Below are 20,419 nucleotides of genomic sequence, written 5' to 3' on the forward strand. Positions count from 1 at the left end.
AATGAATACAATCTAGGTGTCAGGCAGGGCACAAAGCTGGACAAAACAGAGCTGGGATATGTAGAAGGATATTGAGACTGGCTGGGCAAAGAAACTAGGACTGGGAGGTGGGGAAGGAAAGGAGGAGGGGCTGGGGAGCAAGTGAATGATTGTGGGGAGAGTGATATCAGACGAGGAGCTGGAAGGAAAAGACTGGCTGGATTAGGAGTCTAGGCCTGGGAAACAGTGGGGCAGGAGGAAGGAAGTGGTGGGAGAGGGGAGACAGACCTGATGAGGAGCCAGGGTGCCAAGGGAGAACTGGAATTGCTGGTTAAAACTGACTGGGACAAGGTGCCAAGTCAAGGGGACACTGAACTGAGGGAGACTGGGACTGGAAGCCATTGAGAATGAGGAATGTAGATACGGGGATGACTGGAGCAAGGGGGAGTTGGGGACAGACAACTCTGGTGAGGAGACAGGGGAGGGGAACTGAAAATGGCTGGTCAAAGACAGAGCGCAAAGAGTTGCGGGTGGAGGGACATTATACAGGAAACCAACAAGGAGTCCGGTGGCACCTTGAAGACTAACAGATTTATTTCGGCACAATAATGCCCAAATAAATCTGTTAGTCTTTAAGGTGCCACCGGATTCCTTGTTCTTTTGTGGATACAGACTAACACAGCTACCCCCTGATACTTGACACTATATAGGAAACCTTAATTCTGACATTTCCTAACTTCTGAGTGCATGACTTTGTTACCTTAATAATATTCTTTCAACTTAAGCTGTGTGTACACTACAAGAACTATTGTGGCATAGCTATGGCACCATAGCTATGCTGATATAACCCTGTAGTGAAGATGCATCCTACAGAGATGGAAGGGGGTTTTCGGTCACTGTAGGAACTCCACTTCCTTGAGCAACAGTAGTAGGTCAGTGGAAGCATTCTTCCATCGACCTAGTTACGTCTACACCAGAGGTTAGGTCAGCATAGCCACAGTGTTTAGGGTTGTGTCCACACCACTGAGCACACTATAGCTATGTTAACCTAAGTTTTAAGTGTAGACCAGGCCATAGGGTTTTTTGTGTGTAATAGAGTATATACATTGTTCTTCGAATAGTGGCCCTACGGGTGCTCCACTTCCAAGTGTGCATGTGCCTCTTAATCCCTTGATTGGAGAATTTCCATTAGCAGTGTCTATTCAGCCCATGCATGTTCCCTATCCCTCCTCATCCTGGACACTGAGGCTACATAAGATTGCACAGGTGAACCACCTCTGTTCTTTCTCAATCGTCTCGGCCTGAGATGGAGCCTTAGTGTGTCTGTCTTGAGCACATATCGGCTTTCTTGTATACAGTTTTCCTATAGTAGTTTGTTTAGGATTAGTTAGTTGTTTGTGATAGTTATAGTTGGTTGGTTGGTTGGTTAGGTAGTTAGCTAAGTATAATTAGAGAGAGGATTGTTTTGTTTCTCTCCCATCCCTTTGGGAGCCTTATTCTCCTAGCAGGGCATGCCTGGCTCACCAGTCTTAAATGGTGCCAGTCCTGCTCTAAGAGTGTCCATTGCTTGGGGGAGTCCCATGTCTCCCAGAAGTGCAACTTCTGCCTGGCTCTCAAATCCAGGGCAAGGAAGAACAGGGATATTAAACTCAGATGGTTAAGGATGGAATGCTCCCTTAATCAGCTTCTGAGTCAGGTCAGGAGCCCCCTGCCCAAATGTCAGGCTCAACGGGTAGTGATCAATGGCTCCCTGTCTAGTTGGCAGCCGGTATCAAGCAGAGTGCCCCAAGGGTCGGACCTGGGGCCAGTTTTGTTCAATATCTTTATTAATGATCTGGAGGATTGCCCCCTCAGCAAGTTTGCAGATGACACTAAACTGGGAGGAGTGGTAGATACGCTGGAGGGTAGGGATAGGATACAGAAGGACCTAGACAAATTAGAGGATTGGGCCAAAAGAAATATGATGAGGTTCAACAAGGACAAGTGCAGAGTCCTGCACTTAGGACAGAAGAATCCCATGCACTGCTACAGACTAGGGACCAAGTGGCTGAAAGGGGGTTCCAAAGAGGATGGATCTAGACTGTTCTCACTGGTACCAGATGATAGAACAAGGAGTAATGGTCTCAAGTTGCAGTGGGGGAGGTTTAGGTTGGATATTAGGAAAAACTTTTTCACTAGGAGGGTGGTGAAGCACGGGAATGGGTTACCTAGGAAGGTGGTGGAATCTCCTTCCTTAGAGGTTTTTAAGGTCAGGCTTGACAAAGCCCTGGCTGGGATGATTTAGTTGGGGATCTGCTGGCAATGCTCCTATTTATACAGCCCAAAAATGCCGTTAGCCTTCTTGGCAACAAGGGCACACTGTTGACTCATATCCAGCTTCTCGTCCACTGTAACCCAGAACTGCTACCTAGCCCCTCGGTCCCTAGTCTGTAGCAGTGCATGGGATTCTTCCGTCCTAAGTGCAGGACTCTGCACTTATCCTTGTTGAACCTCATCAGATTTCTTTTGGCCCAATCCTCTAATTTATCTAGGTCCCTCTGTATTCTGTCCTTACCCTCCAGCTTTTCTACCACTCCTCCCAGTTTAGTGTCATCTGCAAACTTGCTGAGGGTGCAATACACGCCATCCTCCAGATCATTAATGAAGATATTGAACAAAACCAGCCGCAGGACTAACCCTTGGGGCACTCCACTTGATACTGGCTGCCAACTAGATATGGAGCCATTGATCACTACCGGTTGAGCCCCATGATCTAGCCAGCTTTCTATCCTTGTGCTAATGGACTTGTGTAGGATATACACACAGCACAAATATTGCTCATGTACTGTCTACCCTAATTAGATTGAATTTATGGCCCACTTCTCATAAAATACTTCAAGCAGCTATTGCACTGTTCTATAAAAAAAGTAGAAAGGAAACCCATTTCTAAACAGTTTCTGCTGGAAGGTTTTTCTTGTGTGGGAAGGGGAGATATGATGCATTTAAACTGCCCTATAAATAATTTTATTGGCCCATTAACCTGGTCTTAATGAAACCCAATTTCTCCATTGAAGTGCAGAGACAAATTAGACATGACATTTTTCTAGGGAATCATTTTAGGCTAGATTGTGCCTTGATGCTTCATGGGTGCACAAGGTGGGGGAAGATATTCCAGGAGCCCATGCCCCTTCAGAGCAGTAGGGCACAACTGAAGTCCTGTCATCCCCACTCTGTGCGCTCCATGGTGCTCAAGACATCCTAGAGGATGTAGGGTCATGTCTCGCTACCTTGCCCCAGGGGGTCATGTCAGAGACTTTCATATCGTGACCCCTGTTAATCTCTCATGGCACCTAACCATGGGAGGGACCAAATCTGACAATACACCCTGAGACTGCAATAGAAGACATAGCTGTCAATATAAACAGACCCTTTCAGCCAAAATCGGCACATAAAATCATCAGTTTTTATGTGGAGAGATTCTCTGCAGAGAAGGTTTACATGAAAGCAGATGTTATGTGCTTGCAAGAGACACATAGAGAGACAACAGGACCAAGCATCCCTGGTATGCATATTGCTGTGAATTTCAAAAGCAACATCTATGGCAGCACAATACTTTTATGTGACAAAAGACTGGTGGAAACTGCTGCTGCGAAACACCATGGTACAATAGAACTTATCATGGTTGAACTTAATCAAATAGTAGTAGTTTCTGTTTACAAAATACCAGGTGAAAAGTTTGGATGGCCAACCAAATTTCCACTGCCAGAAAAACTGTCTTGTCATAGGTGACGTCGGTCACACCACCATCTGGGGAGACCCCAACAATGTGGAAGAAGTTGAGAAGTGGGCAGGAACAAGCAACTTGACCTTGCTCTACAGCTTCAAGGACACATGCACCTTCCAAAGCGCACAATGGAACAAGGTGTACAGTTCTGACCTAGCCTTTATCACCTCCGAAAATGTAGGCAATTTCAGAGGGGGGCAGCTGTGATAGCAAGCCCAAGATTGCAGCATTGACCAGTGCAAGTGACAATAGAGGCTGCACTACAACGCAGGGAAACAAAGTACTTGCTGAGATTGAACTTCAGAAGGGCTGACTGAGAAGAGTTTACCTTTGAATTGGATGGATCCATTTATAATATTACTCCGACAAACAAGCACAATGGAGAATTTGTCTTCTGGGTGTGGAAAACTGCCCCAAAGCTCATCCCTAGGGGATGCTGGACACTCTATATAGCTGGGCTTTCAGAACAGACAAGCCAACAACATGAGAGATATTCAGAACTGTTTGACCTGGATCCCTTTGGTGAAGAAACCACTGGGCTCAGGGAAATGCTTATTAAAGAGATTGGGAAGGAGCGATACCATCTCTGGAGGGAGCTGATAGAAACAACAAATCTGTGCCATAATGCAAAAAAAAAAGTCAGGATCACCATTTGCAAACTGAATCCTGATCAACAAAAACCATAGCTCATCACTGCAGTCTCTCCCAACCATGCTGTGTACCAATTATCCTAAATTGAAAACCAACCCATGAAACAAGTCAAGCCGCAACTTTTCTCACTCTTTCGAGAGAGCAGAATTTTCAGTGAGGAGCTCAACATTGAGGAGTGACAAGAGCCATGACAATGCTGAAATGTGGAAAGGCAGGTGGACTCAATGGTATCAACTAATCAACTATTACTACACTTTGGGATGAGAGTACAGAAGTAGCTGCTTGACTTCTTTAATTCTTGCATGGAGACAATGCAGATACCTAAGCTGAGGAGACAGGCCAAAGTGTTTGCACTACTCAAAAAGCTCCTGCCTCTGCAAAGAGTTACCACCCTGTATACTCAGTCTGCTCAACTTACAAGCTATATAAGCAGATGATAATGGGCAGAATAGTGCCAGTAATGGAGGGGCAGCTGACTGATAACCAAGCCGGTTTCCACCCAGGACATTCATGCTGTGGCCAAGATGTAAACCTAACTCCATACACTGAAGATGGCTTCGAAACCTGTAAAATTATAGAGGCTGTGTTTGTTGATCTGTTAGCTGCTTACAACACTATGAACCATTGTGCACTTCTTCTGAAATTGGCAAGAATTTTGAGAAATAGCATGTTGGTCTCTTCCCTGCTCAAGAATTGAAGTTTCCTTGTAGATATGGATGGTCAGAAAAGTCGATGGCATACTCAGCAGAATGGATGGTCCCAAGATTCAGTGCTATCTCACTGGCTGTTTAATGTCTACACGAATGACCAACCAGAATTCCCCAATGTGCAAAGATTCATTTATGAAAGATTTGAGGACACTGAGCACATTTTAACTGATTCCAAGTGTACTTGAAAAATACTATCACACATCGTTCCTGAATGCCAACCATAACAAGACACAAACGTGTACCTTTCACCTGAAACGCCACCAGGCAAGCAAAAACTCCAGATACTGTAGGATGCTACAATCCTTTAGCATTATGAACAGCTTGTACTTTGGGGTCATATTGGACCAAAAGCTGACATTCAAAGAGCACATCAAGAAGCTGAAAAAAAAGTGAACTCCAGGAATTGTGTACTCTAGAAATTGGCCAACACAAAATGGAGAGCTGACCCCAAAACACTTTGAAGAACCAGTCTTGCCCTCTGTTACTTAGCTGTGGGGCACTGTGTCCCGGTGAGGCCTTGCTTGAGCCAGGCACACAAAATTGACACTGAACTCAATCAATCCTGTAGGATTATCAAAGGGCCTTTAAAACTGACTCCCACCTTATTGCTATACAGCCTCACGGGGATTGCACCACCATCAGTAACGTGGGATACCTTCAGTAAAAAGCAGAGACAGAAAACAGGCACATGATCCAAGACACCCACTGTATGGACACATTCCATTACCTAAGAGGCTTACCTCTGTGGAAGGCTACAAAGTAATAAAATGGCAGGTAATGCAGATGAACTTGAAGAACTTGGTTCCTTCAAAACAACTCCCCCCAGGCACTGACTTCAAATGAAAAAAATGACATAATCTAAATCAAGTGACAGCTGGGGTGGCAAAGACTGGTGACAATAACACCAAGTGGAAGCTGAGGAGTGACCCCAAATGTGCCTAGGCAAACAATGGAAAACTACCTGACATGATTCCCCTGTCAACATGCTATTCTCCCAAGGAACTGTTTGAAATAAGTGACAGTATCAGGTCTTTGCTTAGGTTTTGGAGTGACAAGCTATGATGATGATGAGTTGTCAGACTGTGGAGGATGGAAGGATCTTGCAGTCCCTTCAGGGGCATATCAGCAATAACACTCCCCATACACACTGAGAGACCCAGGGAGGCAGAATTAATGTCAGAGCTCCTTGTAGGGTGATGTGCCTCCGTACTTCACAGTGCAGGGCTGTGCCTTAAAGTCACATTTGAGATCTTTGTAATTATAAGGACTAAGGACTTATCCACCTTACGGTTCTATGATTAGTTCAGTATACCATGCTGTTTCATTCTTTATTCAGAGGTGCAGATCGTACCTTCAGGCAGAAAAAATGCAGGAAGAGATTCTGGGGCAAAAAAGCTCTGTGAGCATCCCTTCTTGTGATCCTCCCACATCATCCCATCCGGGGAGTGATGTTTGCTGCTTCTCTGCAGAAAAGGCTGGAGGGCCTTCTCCCCAAACTTGTACATTCTAGGGGATCTAATGGAGATTAGGACCACCTAGGCAAGGGCCCTGTGCCTCTGCACTGGGTTCTGGTCACCAGCTCCCTGACAGAGTGGCACCATTACAGTAATTTACCAAGGACTCCCTTTAGCTGTGGAAGCTTCCAGGACCCTCAGGGAGGCTACGTGGAAAAGATAACACAGTGGAGATGTCACAGATCCTACCAAGTACCGCCTCCCTGAACATCCACTAGGTCTGCTGAGCGGAGAATCCAAGTATTTGTGCTCTAAGACTCACAGGGACTCTGGTGCTGGGTAAAGATCTGGCAGCACACTGTGCACTGTGCCTTCTCCTGTCTTGGAAACAGTCCCACTCCCTCCTTAAACATGCTCCCTGTGTGGAAGAGAATGGGAAGTAGATGGCATACAGCTGTCTGTGCTGCCTCTATGCCATTCTAGGATTCCCCTCTCTCGGGGAATCCTTGGTTGCTCCTGTAAGACACCTTTCCGATTGTGCTGGGGCAGCACAGAGCAGCTAGGGTTAAGAATTGAAGCTGTCATGATCCTGAGAAAAATATAGACCACCCCCAAAATAACAACTGCTGCTTTAATTGTTTCATTCCAGCCTCAGGATTTGCATTTCTAGAATGTATCAAGTCCCTACACATTGGCATTAAAGCGGTAGGTGAACCCCAACAAGGGACAGAAGATTCAAGCAGCAAGAAAGAAAAAAATGGTGTCTGTTGAGTTATTTGGTGCAAAATCAACTTGGTTGTTTTCCTCACTCTTTTACTAGGCTCTGAAGCAGCTGAAAAAACATCTCTTCTAAAGCTACTCTAAGCGAAATTCTGGCATGAGAATTGTCTGTCCTAGACATTTGGCACAATCAGAGGAAAGATTTGTTTTGTTTAGCACTGGTTTTATTAGTACATGCATCTAATTGAACCTTCAAAGATAATCACTTCCCTGTTGAATGACGTTGCCAGTTCAATGGGTTTCCTTCTCAGTTCTCAGCTACGCTCTTCCAGGCAAATGTAGTTGTCAGTAATGCAGTTGAGAGTTCTATTGGGAATTCATGGTTAACAAAACAGACTAATTTTTCTGAGGTCATTTCAGAAGAAATAACTGCAGTGGTGGGAGATAGACTCATTTTGGAAATCTACTACATTTGGTGGTTTATCCATGCATTTTAGACATACAACCTCCAAAATACATGTTGGAGTGGTCATAGCCATAGTTTTGTTATTAATTAAAAATCCTTTGTATATGTATGTGTGTGTGTCACTTGGGTATTCCCCCTTCCTTCCTGTTACCCCTCAGTCACTGACAACAAAAGATGAGATGGGGTAAATCCACCAGAAAAGAAAAAAAGAAAAAAGAGAAACTTTGTCCTTTTGATCAGGAGCAGAATTTCTTTCCAAGGAAATAAAAACAACTAAGAAAACGTAGCATAAAGGGGGAGGAGGGTGGGTAGGTTAAGGCAACCTGCGGGGAAGCCTAACATGAAGCTTTCTTTCCTTCGGCTGGAATGTGCTACAATAATATTTACCCCAGCTCTTTAGAAAGAAAAAAAAAAGCAAGTGCTGTCAAAACCCTGTTATTCTATGACATCTACCGGGCCAGTGCATTAATACTGATGTGTTATTTAAGAAGACATGCAAAGGAATAAAATGCTATTGACAAAGTCAGTTTTTGGTTTCCAAGCTGTAATATTGTATAGCAGGTATTGACAGGTTTAGTTGACTGGAAGGCAAAAGGGACAAAAGACTAGAAGGGTCTGTTTTGTGAGGCATCAACTCTCAATGTAACTGATTTGTCTGGCCAAAATAATGCAAAACAGGAACTTGCATTAAAAGTTCCTTTAGCTTTTGCAGTGTTTGAGGGTATCTCACTTTCTGTAGCTATACAGGCCCAAATTTTTAAAGAAATTTAAGCATCGCTTGACTCAGTGTCGCAACACCCAACTGACTTATGAACTTAAATCTCATTTTAAGAAATGATTCAGGCACTTAGGAGTCTAAGTCCCATTGACTTTCAAGTTGAGCAACACACTATGAATGTGTGATTTCTAAAGCACACTAACATGTTGGTCCACATAAGCACCAGCAGGGTCTACATGGATCAATTAATGCTCAATGCATTAGTCTGTATTAGAAATCACACCTCTCTAATGCACATTGCCGCACCATGTAGGCAAGCCCTTAGACTCCTAAATCAGTTAGGCATTGCAGCGGGGAGCAGAGCAAGGCCTAAATACCTTTTAAAAAATTGGGCCTACAACTTTTTGGAACTCTTTTGGTGGGGTAGTTTCTATGAACATTTGTGGCAGGAATTTGGAAAAGCACATGGCCATTCTTAGGAATCTCTGTCATTCTTATTAATTTTGACGTCCTAGTATTTTCAAAGGAGTCTCTAGCATTATCTGGTTTTGGTTAATAAATTATTCAAATATTCTAGCTCCAGTGTTGCTATATGGCATTTTCTTTTATTACATTTTTCAACTTTTTTCCTGCCACGGTCAGAACTTTCTTTGAACAAATTTCACATTCTTCTCTGGTTTGGCCCTAAACCAGGATGTGAGTACCACTGGGATCTCCATACTGCCATCTTGTTGAATACTTTTCATACACATTGAGATGCTAAAAGGTGGCTCTTGGAAACAATATCTGCCGTGTGGTATGGTGCATGTGGTATATCTAGGTGTCATCCACGGGTGTTTCCCAAAATCCTCTGGATATGTCCAAAACACTGAAGGGTTTAGTTCCACTCAGTCTGCTACTTACTTCTTTCATATTTGGGAGCTGAAAATGCTCTCCATTTGTAGCTTTGTTCAGTTCCTTGGGATCTAGGCATATTTTTGGGGACTTGTTTTGTTTTTCTAATAGTGCTATTGAATTTATTGAGTCAGTTGCTTCACTGTTTCTTTTTTTGTTAAGCTGCCCTGAGCCATCTTAGCCAGCCACTGGAGGATAGTCCCACTGTAGAGGGATCCTACAGTGGAATAGAGTAGCAAGAGCACCTCCTACACCACCCCTTCCTTCCAGGCTACCAGCACAGCAAGTATGGTTAGGTAAAAGGGGGCAGAAGTAGATACCTCTGGACATCGTCAATCCCAATTGCTGTAATGGCTGCTTGGAGACTTTGGTAGCTGACATAAATTAGAGGAGCCTTCAGACTGTTCTAATTTATGCTATAGATTGGCCTGGTGCCCGGACAACTCCAGGATTGATGAATGCAAAAGTAGGCTTAAAACCATTTTTGCATCCATTCCGTCTGCAGCTGCAGCTGCAACTAGTGTTCCTTAACCACTGCTGAGAATCTAGGCTTCAAGTGGTTTACCTTCTTTAGAATTCAATTTCTCAATGTGCCGGGGGGGGGGGGGAGGTGGAGGAGAATACTGGGGTTTCATCATGGTTTGAACAGAAATGAAGTATTATCCTTAAGGCAACTCATTTAATCAAATACTTCATCAAATTCTCCTAGTTTGTGATTTCATTAATATCTTTAGACTTCCATTGTGAAATCTTATTTCTTCACAAACTTTAGTCCCTTTTACAGGCTAAGGTTCCATAGCTACAATCAAAATAATCTCACAGACTCCAGACTTGTCCCAACTATTGGTGATTTAACTCCACTGTATTTTGATAATTTTACCTTTGGTAGCAGATTTATTCCTGATTTTCTTTGTTTGCTGGCAGCACTTGGGCTCTGGTATCAAGTTTGATTGTACTGACGTGTCCATTCAGTTCACTGTCCATTCACCATATTCCTTGATATTGTCATGTATTTATATAGCTCTGCAGTTACACCACTGACTTCTGCAATTCACTTCTTCCGCAAAGCTCACAAACGGTAACCTGTGTTAAAAAGAATGCTTTCACGAATTAAACAAAACTCCATTAAGACACCTTTTTTCTCTTGTTGTCATTAGGCCTCCCAGCATCTTGTACGTTGGGATTGTGCTATCTATCTTCTCTTATTTTATCTAATCTAACCATATCTATCTAGTTACTAGCCATAGTCATCAATGCAATATTTGAGCTCCTACATGGTATCTCTGTATCTTTGTAATCTCCTCAAGGCAGGAACCATATTTTCTTCTGTGGCTTATATAGCACCTATCACACCTTGTTAGTAAATAATAATCATTACAAGCCTGTCTAGAGTAAATCTGTGACACTGAAATGAAAAGTAACTGAAAAAAGATTTGACGGTTCTTGCCAAGTCAGGGCTTTGGCATGACTTTGTTTCCAACTTCTGCTATCATCCAACTCTACCATTTGCTTTCAAGAGTGACTATTGTATAATGAATAACCAGCTTACGTTTTTATGGGCCACTCCACCCACCTTAAAATGTATACTCTTGAGGTGAAACCTTGGCTGCAGTGAAGTCAATGGGAGTTTTGCCATTGACTTCTATGGGGACACGTTCTCATCCTTGGTGTATTGATTAAATAGATTAAGAAGTTTGTAAAAAGAAAAAGAGTACTTGTGGCACCTTAGAGACTAACAAATACAGACTAACACGGCTGCTACTCTGAAACCTAAGAAGTTTGTGTAGCTTAACTCATGTCATTGCCTTTGTATCCTTTTCAGAAATACTGTTGTGTAACTTCCTACACTGAAGTTTCTTCTCACTGAATCACCTCAATTTGTATTATATGTCACCAACCAACAGGACACTACACTTTCACCATGCCCAACAGGACACCAGTGCTTAAATAGTGCTGCGAGATGTCAGGACTGTAGACATGTACACCTACAGAGGATTAGAGGATTTGTGTAGTAGTTTTTCTCCATGAAACCGAACAAATGGCTGGGAAAAACCCTCCTTTATATAAGAGCGGGGTGCAAATGTCAGAGATGGATTTTGAACTCTCAGAGTTTGGGGCTGTTTGATTTTTTTTTATTTTGTTTTAGCCTGTTATAAAGTTAGGCATCATATGCAGAATTTGGATTTCAATTCCGGTTCAGATTACAAAACCCCTCAAATTTGGGGTGGGAATGACTAAAGCTGGGGTAACATCTATAGTTAACATTACCTGGGCATTTCTAAGGCACGTTTTCTCCATTAGATCTGTCTGCTCAAATGTTCCTGAACCTTTGTTGTACTGGAAACCTTATCTAGTTGGCCAAAACCCTTCAGCTGGCCACCTGAACATTCTACCTCCGGTGAGAGAAACCGGTGCTAGCTACAAGTATTCCTGAGCAAGGTGGTAATGAGAGCCATTTACCCATAAATTAACTTCTGGAAAATAGCAAGCTTCCCTCTTCCTCCTTTTACTCCATCATCCTGCAAATCCTTAATCACATGAGGGATATCAAGGAGGTTGCTGGTTTGGGTGGTCCCAGTCCACTGGGCCCTGTGTGTATGAGATGGGCTGGGAGGGTTGTACTCCCCACCTCCCTTCAGGGACATGGAATGCTGTGTACTGCCTCAAACTCAGGGATAGTCCTGGGTGCTATTCTGTATTCCTGTCCTCTGTTCTCCTAATCTGGTGGTTGAATAGGTACATATATGCATATCAATCAGGAATACTTTGCAAAACTATGTTCATGTAAAATTTAAGATTTCATTTGAAAAAAATGAATATCTAGCCTTTCTGGTTGGAAAGATAACCTTTAAAATAAGACTGTGTAAAGCTGTCTTTCTGAATCTGCAGAAATGTAAAATTAAACAAAAGCTTTGCCTGGCATGAATTGCCCCCATTCTTCTGAATGGAATGTTAACTCTGAACCCAAATGATAATTTATGGCAAATTTTTCAAAGGAGACTTGTGGTGTACCTGTGAAAGTGTGCACGCATATACAGATTTACACTTATTTATGCACATACCAAGACTGTGCATAAAACTATGGTAACTGAATGCACAAATGGTCATTTGGATGTCTGTCCATTTGTGCATGCAATTAATGTGCATGCAAATATAGATTAGCAATTGTGCCCCCGATTTTGCACAGAGTACTGATAATTTGACCTTAAATGTCAAATTTCTAAACTATTTATCTGTAGATCTGTTTAACAGAAACATCCTGCAGTTCTGGGGGAGACTGTAGTAGAGCATCATTACTGTTTTTTTGTCTCAGTTTGACCCCAGATGAATGAGAATGAACACTGTTTTCAGACTATAGTAGTATGCAACAAGCATGGTAAGGACAAATATGGTGGCACCTTTTTTTTTTTATTATTTCTATGGCTTCTCTCCCTCCCCACATTCAATTGAGAAGAGCTGGAACATTGAAGTGAAAGATGGGGGGTGGGAAGTACAGGAAAGGAAATTCTGATACTGTCAGGATGAATCACAGACACGATCTCTAACACACTTCTTTCTCCAGCAGCTTGTTACAGTAAGAACAATAATTAATGTGCAGGAGGGGAAAGTGCTTGCTTTGCGGGGTGTTCCTGCATGGAGCAGGTCACAAAGGTTACATTGCATCCTGAGATGGCTTTGCTGACTTCTCATGGCTCAAGCAAAACATTGATGCTGGTGACTGACCCGATGTTCTTTGGCTGTACGTGCTGTATTTGTGTGTCCGCCTTTATTTCATACCTTACTAGTGAGGGTAAATTGCCAGGCCAACAAACATTACATATAAATTCTGAAGACCATAAGATTGAACCTAGTTTTGAAGTAGAGAAAATGTGGATCATCCTGGTTAGGTTTAAAGACCAGATGTCAGGAGGGTTTTTTTTTTGCTGCGTTTATCAGAATAATATGAGACTGGGTCACAAGAAATCTGAATATGATCTGTGTGCTGACCTATAAGATAAATAGAGCATAGCTACTGTATAGATCTCCTTGGCTTTTACTGTGCCATGCAACACCGTGACCCTAAGAGCACCCCAGTGCCATATGGCAAGGGACTCCCTGGTACAGAGCAGTGAGTTTCAGATGGTCTGACCAGCCCAGTGTACCCCAACTCACTGTTATCATAATGTATATCTAAAATGGATCATGTAAGGTATCATACGCAAACTGGTGACACATTCATGATTAATTTCATTGTGAAATGTATGTATTAACACTATGTGAGGAATTATGGATACTCACTAATACTATGCTTTAAAGTCTGTGACCAAACAAAGATGGAAACAGGTTTTCCCCCAGAGAGGAGGGAAGGCAGCTATCTATCTATCTCCAGTGAAATTAAGGAAGGTGGGACCAGAAAAAATGGAAGCCCCATTTACATATACAAATCAGCAGAAGGGTGGGAAGTCCACAGGAAGATAAGAATAGTATCCTGAGTCTGGGGACAATACAGTGAATACAAGAAGAAGCCATCTTGACATCCATCACAGGACAGACACAAGGAGCCAGAGCTCTTGCAAGCTGAGAAAGATGGGCCCTTCGTCCAAAGGGGTTGAAGTCCCTGGGAACTGAATATATGTGAGAAACCTGCTTAGGCAAAGATCTTTCACCTAGGAAGACCAGGGAAACCAGCACCTTGTACTTATGAAGGTCCTGACTCAGAGAAAGTCGGCCACGATTGGATGTAAAAAGATTAGCGAGAAATCTACCTTGAACCAAGGCTGTAGTTTGTTGAGTCTTCACCACTAAAAAACATATTTTATTTTTATGTGCTTGTAACCATTTTGTCTGTATTCTTTGCACTTGATCTCACTGAAAACCTATCTCTTTTTGTTAAGTAAACCATTTTACTTTTAATCTAAACCAACCCAGTGCTGTGTTTGAACTGAAGTGATTGTTAACTCCACTTAAAGTAATAAGCTGTGCTTATATCTCTTTAGAGGAGCAATGACCTTTATTTGCTTCTCTGGGTATTCCAGGAGAGGGCTGAGCCACTTCAGGGCAGATAATTTTGGGAGAATTCGGGACTGGGGGTGTGTTGGGGTCACCCTAAAAGTAGTAACCAAAGACTGGTGGAGACAAGAGTGGGGCTATTGTGTTGTAGGCAGGCTGCTGGGGTCAGAGCATTGAACCAGGGTTGCTCAACACACAGACACTTGGTGCATACTTGTATGCTAGCTGGGAGCATCCAGACATGAAGCTACATCTGCAGAGCATTTTAAGATATTTGGGATTACAGGACAAGTGGTGATACCACCTCTAACTGGTCTTAATCACACTCCAAATTGTGACAAACACTTGTTGGAAGGTTAAGTGTCGTATGATTCTTCAGCTGCACAATCCACCTCTTGCTGCCGAGTTGTGCTCCAGAATATAAGCCTTCATTGCCGATATTGTTAAACTCCTAGCCCTTGCATTTGTGAAGAAACTTTCCAAACACATATGAGTGTAAAATGATGCAGTCTTGTCTGCCCAAGTTTACAGTCAAATCTTAAATAAGAGTTCTGAGTGGGGTGAACTTCCCTCATTACCCATGGAATGTTGTCTTTGAAATCTGGTGGCATAAAAATGGTTAAATATTTTCCTTCTGATCATTTTAGCAAAAACATCCAGCTAAATTGCTTGTCCAGCAATCCCCAACTTAGTTAACTTAAAGTTAAATCCATGCTTGTATGTTTTGCTGAATTGGGTCCTGACTTTCAGAAGTATTCAGCACTCGCAACTCCAGTTGAAATCAGTGGGAGCTGTATCTCTTTGCATCAAGCCATTATTGTATGAACTGTAATAAACATGCAGATTTCAAGGGATAACTCTGCACCTGGCTGTGTTATTTAACAGGCATTGAGAAATGACAGAGCTTTTTGCACATCCTGGAGCAGAGGGAGATGTGGGGTTTTATAAGACACATGGCTTCAGGACTTTAATCCCTAAGAAGAATGGCCCTAAAACATGCTGCTAGGAGGGCCTTATAGTTGTTGCTAAAAGGAATTTATACATAAAGAAATAGACAAAGCAGTCAGACCCGGTATAATAGACACATGGGCATGACATCGCTGCATTTAAAGCATGTGCTTTGGATCAGCAGCCTACTTAAATGGAGCCCTTTGAGTTGTGAGGCTGGGAACACTGCTCTGAAAACCAAAGGCTGGTAACCTGATTTCCAGTTTCTTTCCTTTCTTGGGAGGAAGAAAAGCAGTGAGCATTCAAGTGTTTACCAACAACTGTCAGTGTCACCTTCTCCTGCAGTGTCCATGCAGGAATCATTGGTTCAGGATTTGGGCTGATTACCCTTCATGCAGTGCTTGGCACGTTTCAGAGAGGTGATAGAGATCTCTCTTTTTTCAGCGTATGTTGTAAGTCAGTGATCCTCAACCTGTGGTACAAAAAGCCAGTGATACATCAGGCTTTGGTGACTGGTACATTAAGCTACAACTCTCTACCTTAATGATAAGCCTGTCTCTTGTGTATCAGAGCTATGGCACAGCCCATCTCCTCTTCAGTGGTGTGTGGTCAAACCTGTAATGGAGCTAAGGCAGCTCTAAGACTGGGCTTTGGAGCATCCTAGACCTGATTGCAGATTAGAGCTCACACAGTCGAATACTAGGCTAAATTCAAGTGCCCTGCTGTCAGGGAACACACAGCAGAGCAGCACAGCCTTAAAGGTGAGTGCCACTGGGATGGAATAGAGAGTGGCCAGGATGTGCATCTCTGCAGCCGTCAGTGGAGATTAAAGCAGTTCTTACTCAGAAAACCCTCCAGGAAAGTCAAGCACTGGTGGTGCCACCAGCCTTCACTCAGCTGAAGCCCTCTGGGTACAACTGACTGCACCAGCAAGAGAGTTCATGATATTTGACCAGGGTTAATAAACACTTGTGAGAAGTAGAGAAATGGGGGGAGAGTGTGCAGTTTCCATGAACTGCACACTTCCATGAAGTTCTTGCAAGACCCATGAATCCTTTTAAAATGCCAGCATGATCTGTACTTGTTTTTCATAAGAATCTCGGATACTTTAGAACTGAAGAGACGTAATCAATGGCCATTTTATAGTCCCTCTGCAGCATACTGTACCTTGTACTTTAACTCATGGTAGTAGTTTCAGAAAAGTAAATCTACAAAGATTAATCCACAAACTTGAGTTGTAATCAATACATTTTAGGGATTTCTTGTTGTTGTTCTGCAGGTCCTGGTTGCTAAATCTCCCGTTGCTCCATTCTCAGCTTTCTTCTACACCATTGAAAATTCTGGTCTGGTTCTTCAAGGTAAGATCACAAATTGTTTTACCAATGGGTGTTTTAAGTAGGCTGAAGGCAGGAAACACTGTGATTGTTTAAAATAGTGCCTTGATAACTAATTAAAATAATGTATTAGAGCAAGCTGGCTGACAAGCACACTCCCACTGCTCCTTTCGTTGTACTGTCTTGAATTATACTGTATTGGGTTGCTGCGTATTTCCATATATCTGAGAGCAGATGAGCCGTGAAGCAATTAATCAAGTCTCCCAGTTTTCATTCAAGGTAAAACCAAATTATTCTGGTAGCATCTCTCCAGTAGGTATACTTCTCCTGGAGAAACATACATGTCTTGAAATATGATAAAAATATGCAATATTAGATTGTCCCCTCGTAGCCATTAGACTGAGACCAATAAAAACACAGGAAATCATTATCACTCTCCTTTCTTATACATGTCTTGTTGTGATTACCTTAAGGTGAAGACCATCTGGCCATAAATACACCTATGATTCTGTATAATAGGGAGTGGTCTACTCATTTGTTGATATGTTTAAAAAAGTGGACTCACCGTACTGAATCCATGTTTTGGTGAACTGGTCTTGGTTGATTTCCACCCATTTTCCTAATTGATCCAAATTACCAGAATAAATTCTTAAGGTAGACCTATCGGTGCCTGCCCCTCCCATTCAGATGTATGCAATCTGACCTGCTATGGAGCAGATATTGTTTAAAAACCTCAGTCTCACAATTCCTCAGTCTTCAGTGGCTGGGAAATCACTGGTCTAGCTGATCCTATGAAACAGTGTAAGCCTTGTATTTAACTACATACCAAAAAGCCATACTCCCAGACTCAATGGTGTGTTTATCTATGGCTGGATTCTGCTAGGATAGGCTTGGATCTGTGGCAACTTAAATTGTAAGCTCTTTGGAGAAGGGGCTATCTTTTTGTTTGGTCTTTTTACAGAACCTCGCACTGTGTTTTCCTGGTCCATGACTGGGGCTTGTAGGTTCTACTTATGTTAATACAAATAATAATAGCAATTTACAATGGTCAGAGAAAAAGGGTACTCAGATGATTTTCAATGCAATGTATCCATTTTTGTTTGTTTGACTCAGTTGTGTGCTTGTTTGTGGGGTCCACTAGTTGCTCTCTAAACAGTTGGACACTATATCCAATGCATTCTTACTGATGTTGAAAGCTTAATCTGCCTCATTTGGTATCAGTAACCTAAACAGGCTACAGAAGTCAGGAACAATTTTCTTTACTTTAAGTGGAGTAGGCTAGTAGGGGTGGGTATGGATATTTTTAGACCCAGCCCAGAGTAAAAGAAAGGGCTATTTTATGTCTGTCCCAAACATCTTCATAGTTCTGGAGGATCATTCTAACCATAATTAGCAAAGTGGACCCATCTCCTGATGTATCTATCCCCAGACACTAACACTGAAAATCATTCCTTCCCAAAGGTCTCTTCTGTCAGAACATGGAAGTGTTTGTCTGATGAATATTTTTGTTTGTTTGAGTCCACTCTCTTCAACCAGGAGTACAGGTTCCCCATTGATTGGATTCTGCCCTTTCAGAGGAACAAATTGGCTTGGTCATTTACCATGATCGTGGAGTAGGAGCCTCTTATAGCTGGCTTTTAGACTGCATTGTTGCAGGGAGATGGTAGTTGCTTTTTGCACTTTATTGTTTGTCTCCAGGTGTACAATGTTAAATCACTTTAAAAAAAAAAGGAGGATAAAAGATAAACCCAGATTAATCTAAACAAATCCTTTGTCATACATTCTTTACACATCTCAAAAGCAGTTTGAAACTCATATTTATTTTATCCACATATTAGATTTTGACCAGGCAGTTATAATTTCAGATCCTTGTTTGTTTGTTTGTTTGTTATTTTCCCTTTCTTATTGCTGTGGAAAGTTGACTTTAATTAAAGATAGGGAGGAAAACAAGGTCCTGTTTTCTCTAGTAATTTGCCACAGTCTATTCCATTTAGTAGTTAACCTCCTAACCAGAGATCAGACTCCAGTGTCTGAACCTTAGATGTCACAGGACTCAATCTGAGTCTGTGCTTTTATGTAATCCACCTCTGTTCTTCTCGGTTCTTTTTAATGAGTTCAGTGTTATTGAGAAATGGTGTCTAAGCACTAAGGCCCTGTTTACACTTACTTACACTTGTGAGCACTTTCTCAGATGAGTAGAGTCTCATTTACTTGAATGGGGTTACTCCTGTGAGTGAGTGTTCTACATTCAGCCCCCAAATTACTATTATTATTATTATTACTATTATTATTATTGTTGTTGTTGTTTCGTTTATTCTGTTCTGAGTACCAAAAATGGGCTTGTTACTGCTCAAAACACAGAGGAAGGAGTGTAACAAAACATTTGGAAATGCTGAGTGTCAGATAGGAGGATACCTAACCTGCTAGCCAAGAGGTAACTGGGTATCTAGTACAAGGGGAGACCAGGTTTCTGCCTGAAAAGTGCCTGGAAACTATGGGAGAGGTAGAACCTGTGCTTCTTTCTGAAGAGAGGCTAGATGCTGAGTAATGGGTGACAGGCAGCTAGCTGAGGCATGTCTGGCGAGAGATGGTACCTGTGCTGCTGGCTGAAAGGCAACTTACTGCTAACAAATGGAATCTATCCCATAGGCTGATAGCAGAGGCAGCTTTTCCATTTAGTCTTTGTTGTGCACGGCAGTCGGTGTCAGGAAGGGGAGCACATTCAGGGCGTCTGACAAGAGAACAAGGGGATGAGTGTGGGAACTGGTGAGAAACAGCAGCTGTCTGAAATGAAATGCCCAGGATTCTTTCCTCTAACTGTGGGGGTCCCATCATTAGTCTATTAACCAGGAGGCCATAAACAAATTGACATTGAAAATGTACCTGGAAACTCCTTGATTATAAAGGAGGAGGGGGGAATAAAAGACAAAGTGAAAGTTTGATTTAACAGCTCCACAAGCAATTCCCATTGCCGCCTCTGAGGGATTAGGATATGTGAAACGGGCTAAAAGCAGGAGGAGCTTTTCCCCGCTTTGTTCCATGGACCAGAGGATAATAAATAGCAGGAGAGGCGGTGCAGCTAGTTAGGGATTTCACAGGCTGCTATTTGATGCAGTTTAAGGATCTCTTCTGCTATTGTTGCAATTAAAATGGAAAGCGGAACTGTTCTCCATTTGCAAAAGTCTCCAGCGTCCTTAGGAAAAGAGGGCTGAGAGCAAATGGCTATTAACATGGTAATGCTGCCCATTCGGAGGAGTGCATCAAAATCCTCTTTGTTGATGTAAATTGCTGCTCTGTTTGCCCGGTCTCTTTGGATCTCATGGCCTCAGTATAAGCACAGAAAATTGTTCAGAGAGACTCTAATGAAGGAAAAACCACACCTCTTATATCATTTGAGAAGAGCTCCAAGCTGCCCAAGGTCACTGCAGAGAGAAACTTCGCTGCCTTTGTAAACTTGAAGCATTCAGGGTTGAAAAGAATCCAGTTATTCTCTCCTTCTATTCCTGTTTTCAATCTAAAGAAATGCAACTTGACAATTGGAAAACAAGGATGACTAGTCAGAGGCTTAACCAAGGAAGCCAGTCTTCAGCCATCCTCATCCTCAACTTAAAATATGGTGTGTAGGTGTGGATGTGTGTGTGCATTGGGGGGGCGGGGGACTCAGAAAAACCCTATTAGTTTTATGATATAATGTAATGTAGATCCCTCATGAGTCTGAACTTTGACTCCAAAATCCAGTCCTAGCTGCAGATCAAACAGCCTTTACTTAAATAATCAGACAAACCAAAAACCT

The 20,419-nt window shown here is 42.4% G+C and overlaps 1 protein-coding gene across 6 annotated transcripts in view; it reads left to right on the forward strand.

Annotated features, from left to right (window-relative positions):
• Nucleotides 1–20,419, forward strand: part of RAD51B (RAD51 paralog B) — a 788,206-nt gene that overhangs the window by 502,234 nt on the left and 265,553 nt on the right. For 5 of the 6 annotated variants that reach the window (XM_048852286.2, XM_075129636.1, XM_075129637.1 and 2 more), the window contains one exon: nucleotides 16,572–16,650. The exons of the other annotated variant lie outside the window; for it this stretch is intronic. In XM_048852286.2, the coding sequence (XP_048708243.2) occupies nucleotides 16,572–16,650 (79 nt within the window). The remainder of the gene's footprint in view (nucleotides 1–16,571; nucleotides 16,651–20,419) is intronic. 6 annotated transcript variants of the gene reach the window in all.

This window comes from Caretta caretta, chromosome 6, assembly GCF_965140235.1.
Source record: "Caretta caretta isolate rCarCar2 chromosome 6, rCarCar1.hap1, whole genome shotgun sequence".
Lineage (NCBI taxonomy): Eukaryota > Metazoa > Chordata > Testudines > Cheloniidae > Caretta > Caretta caretta.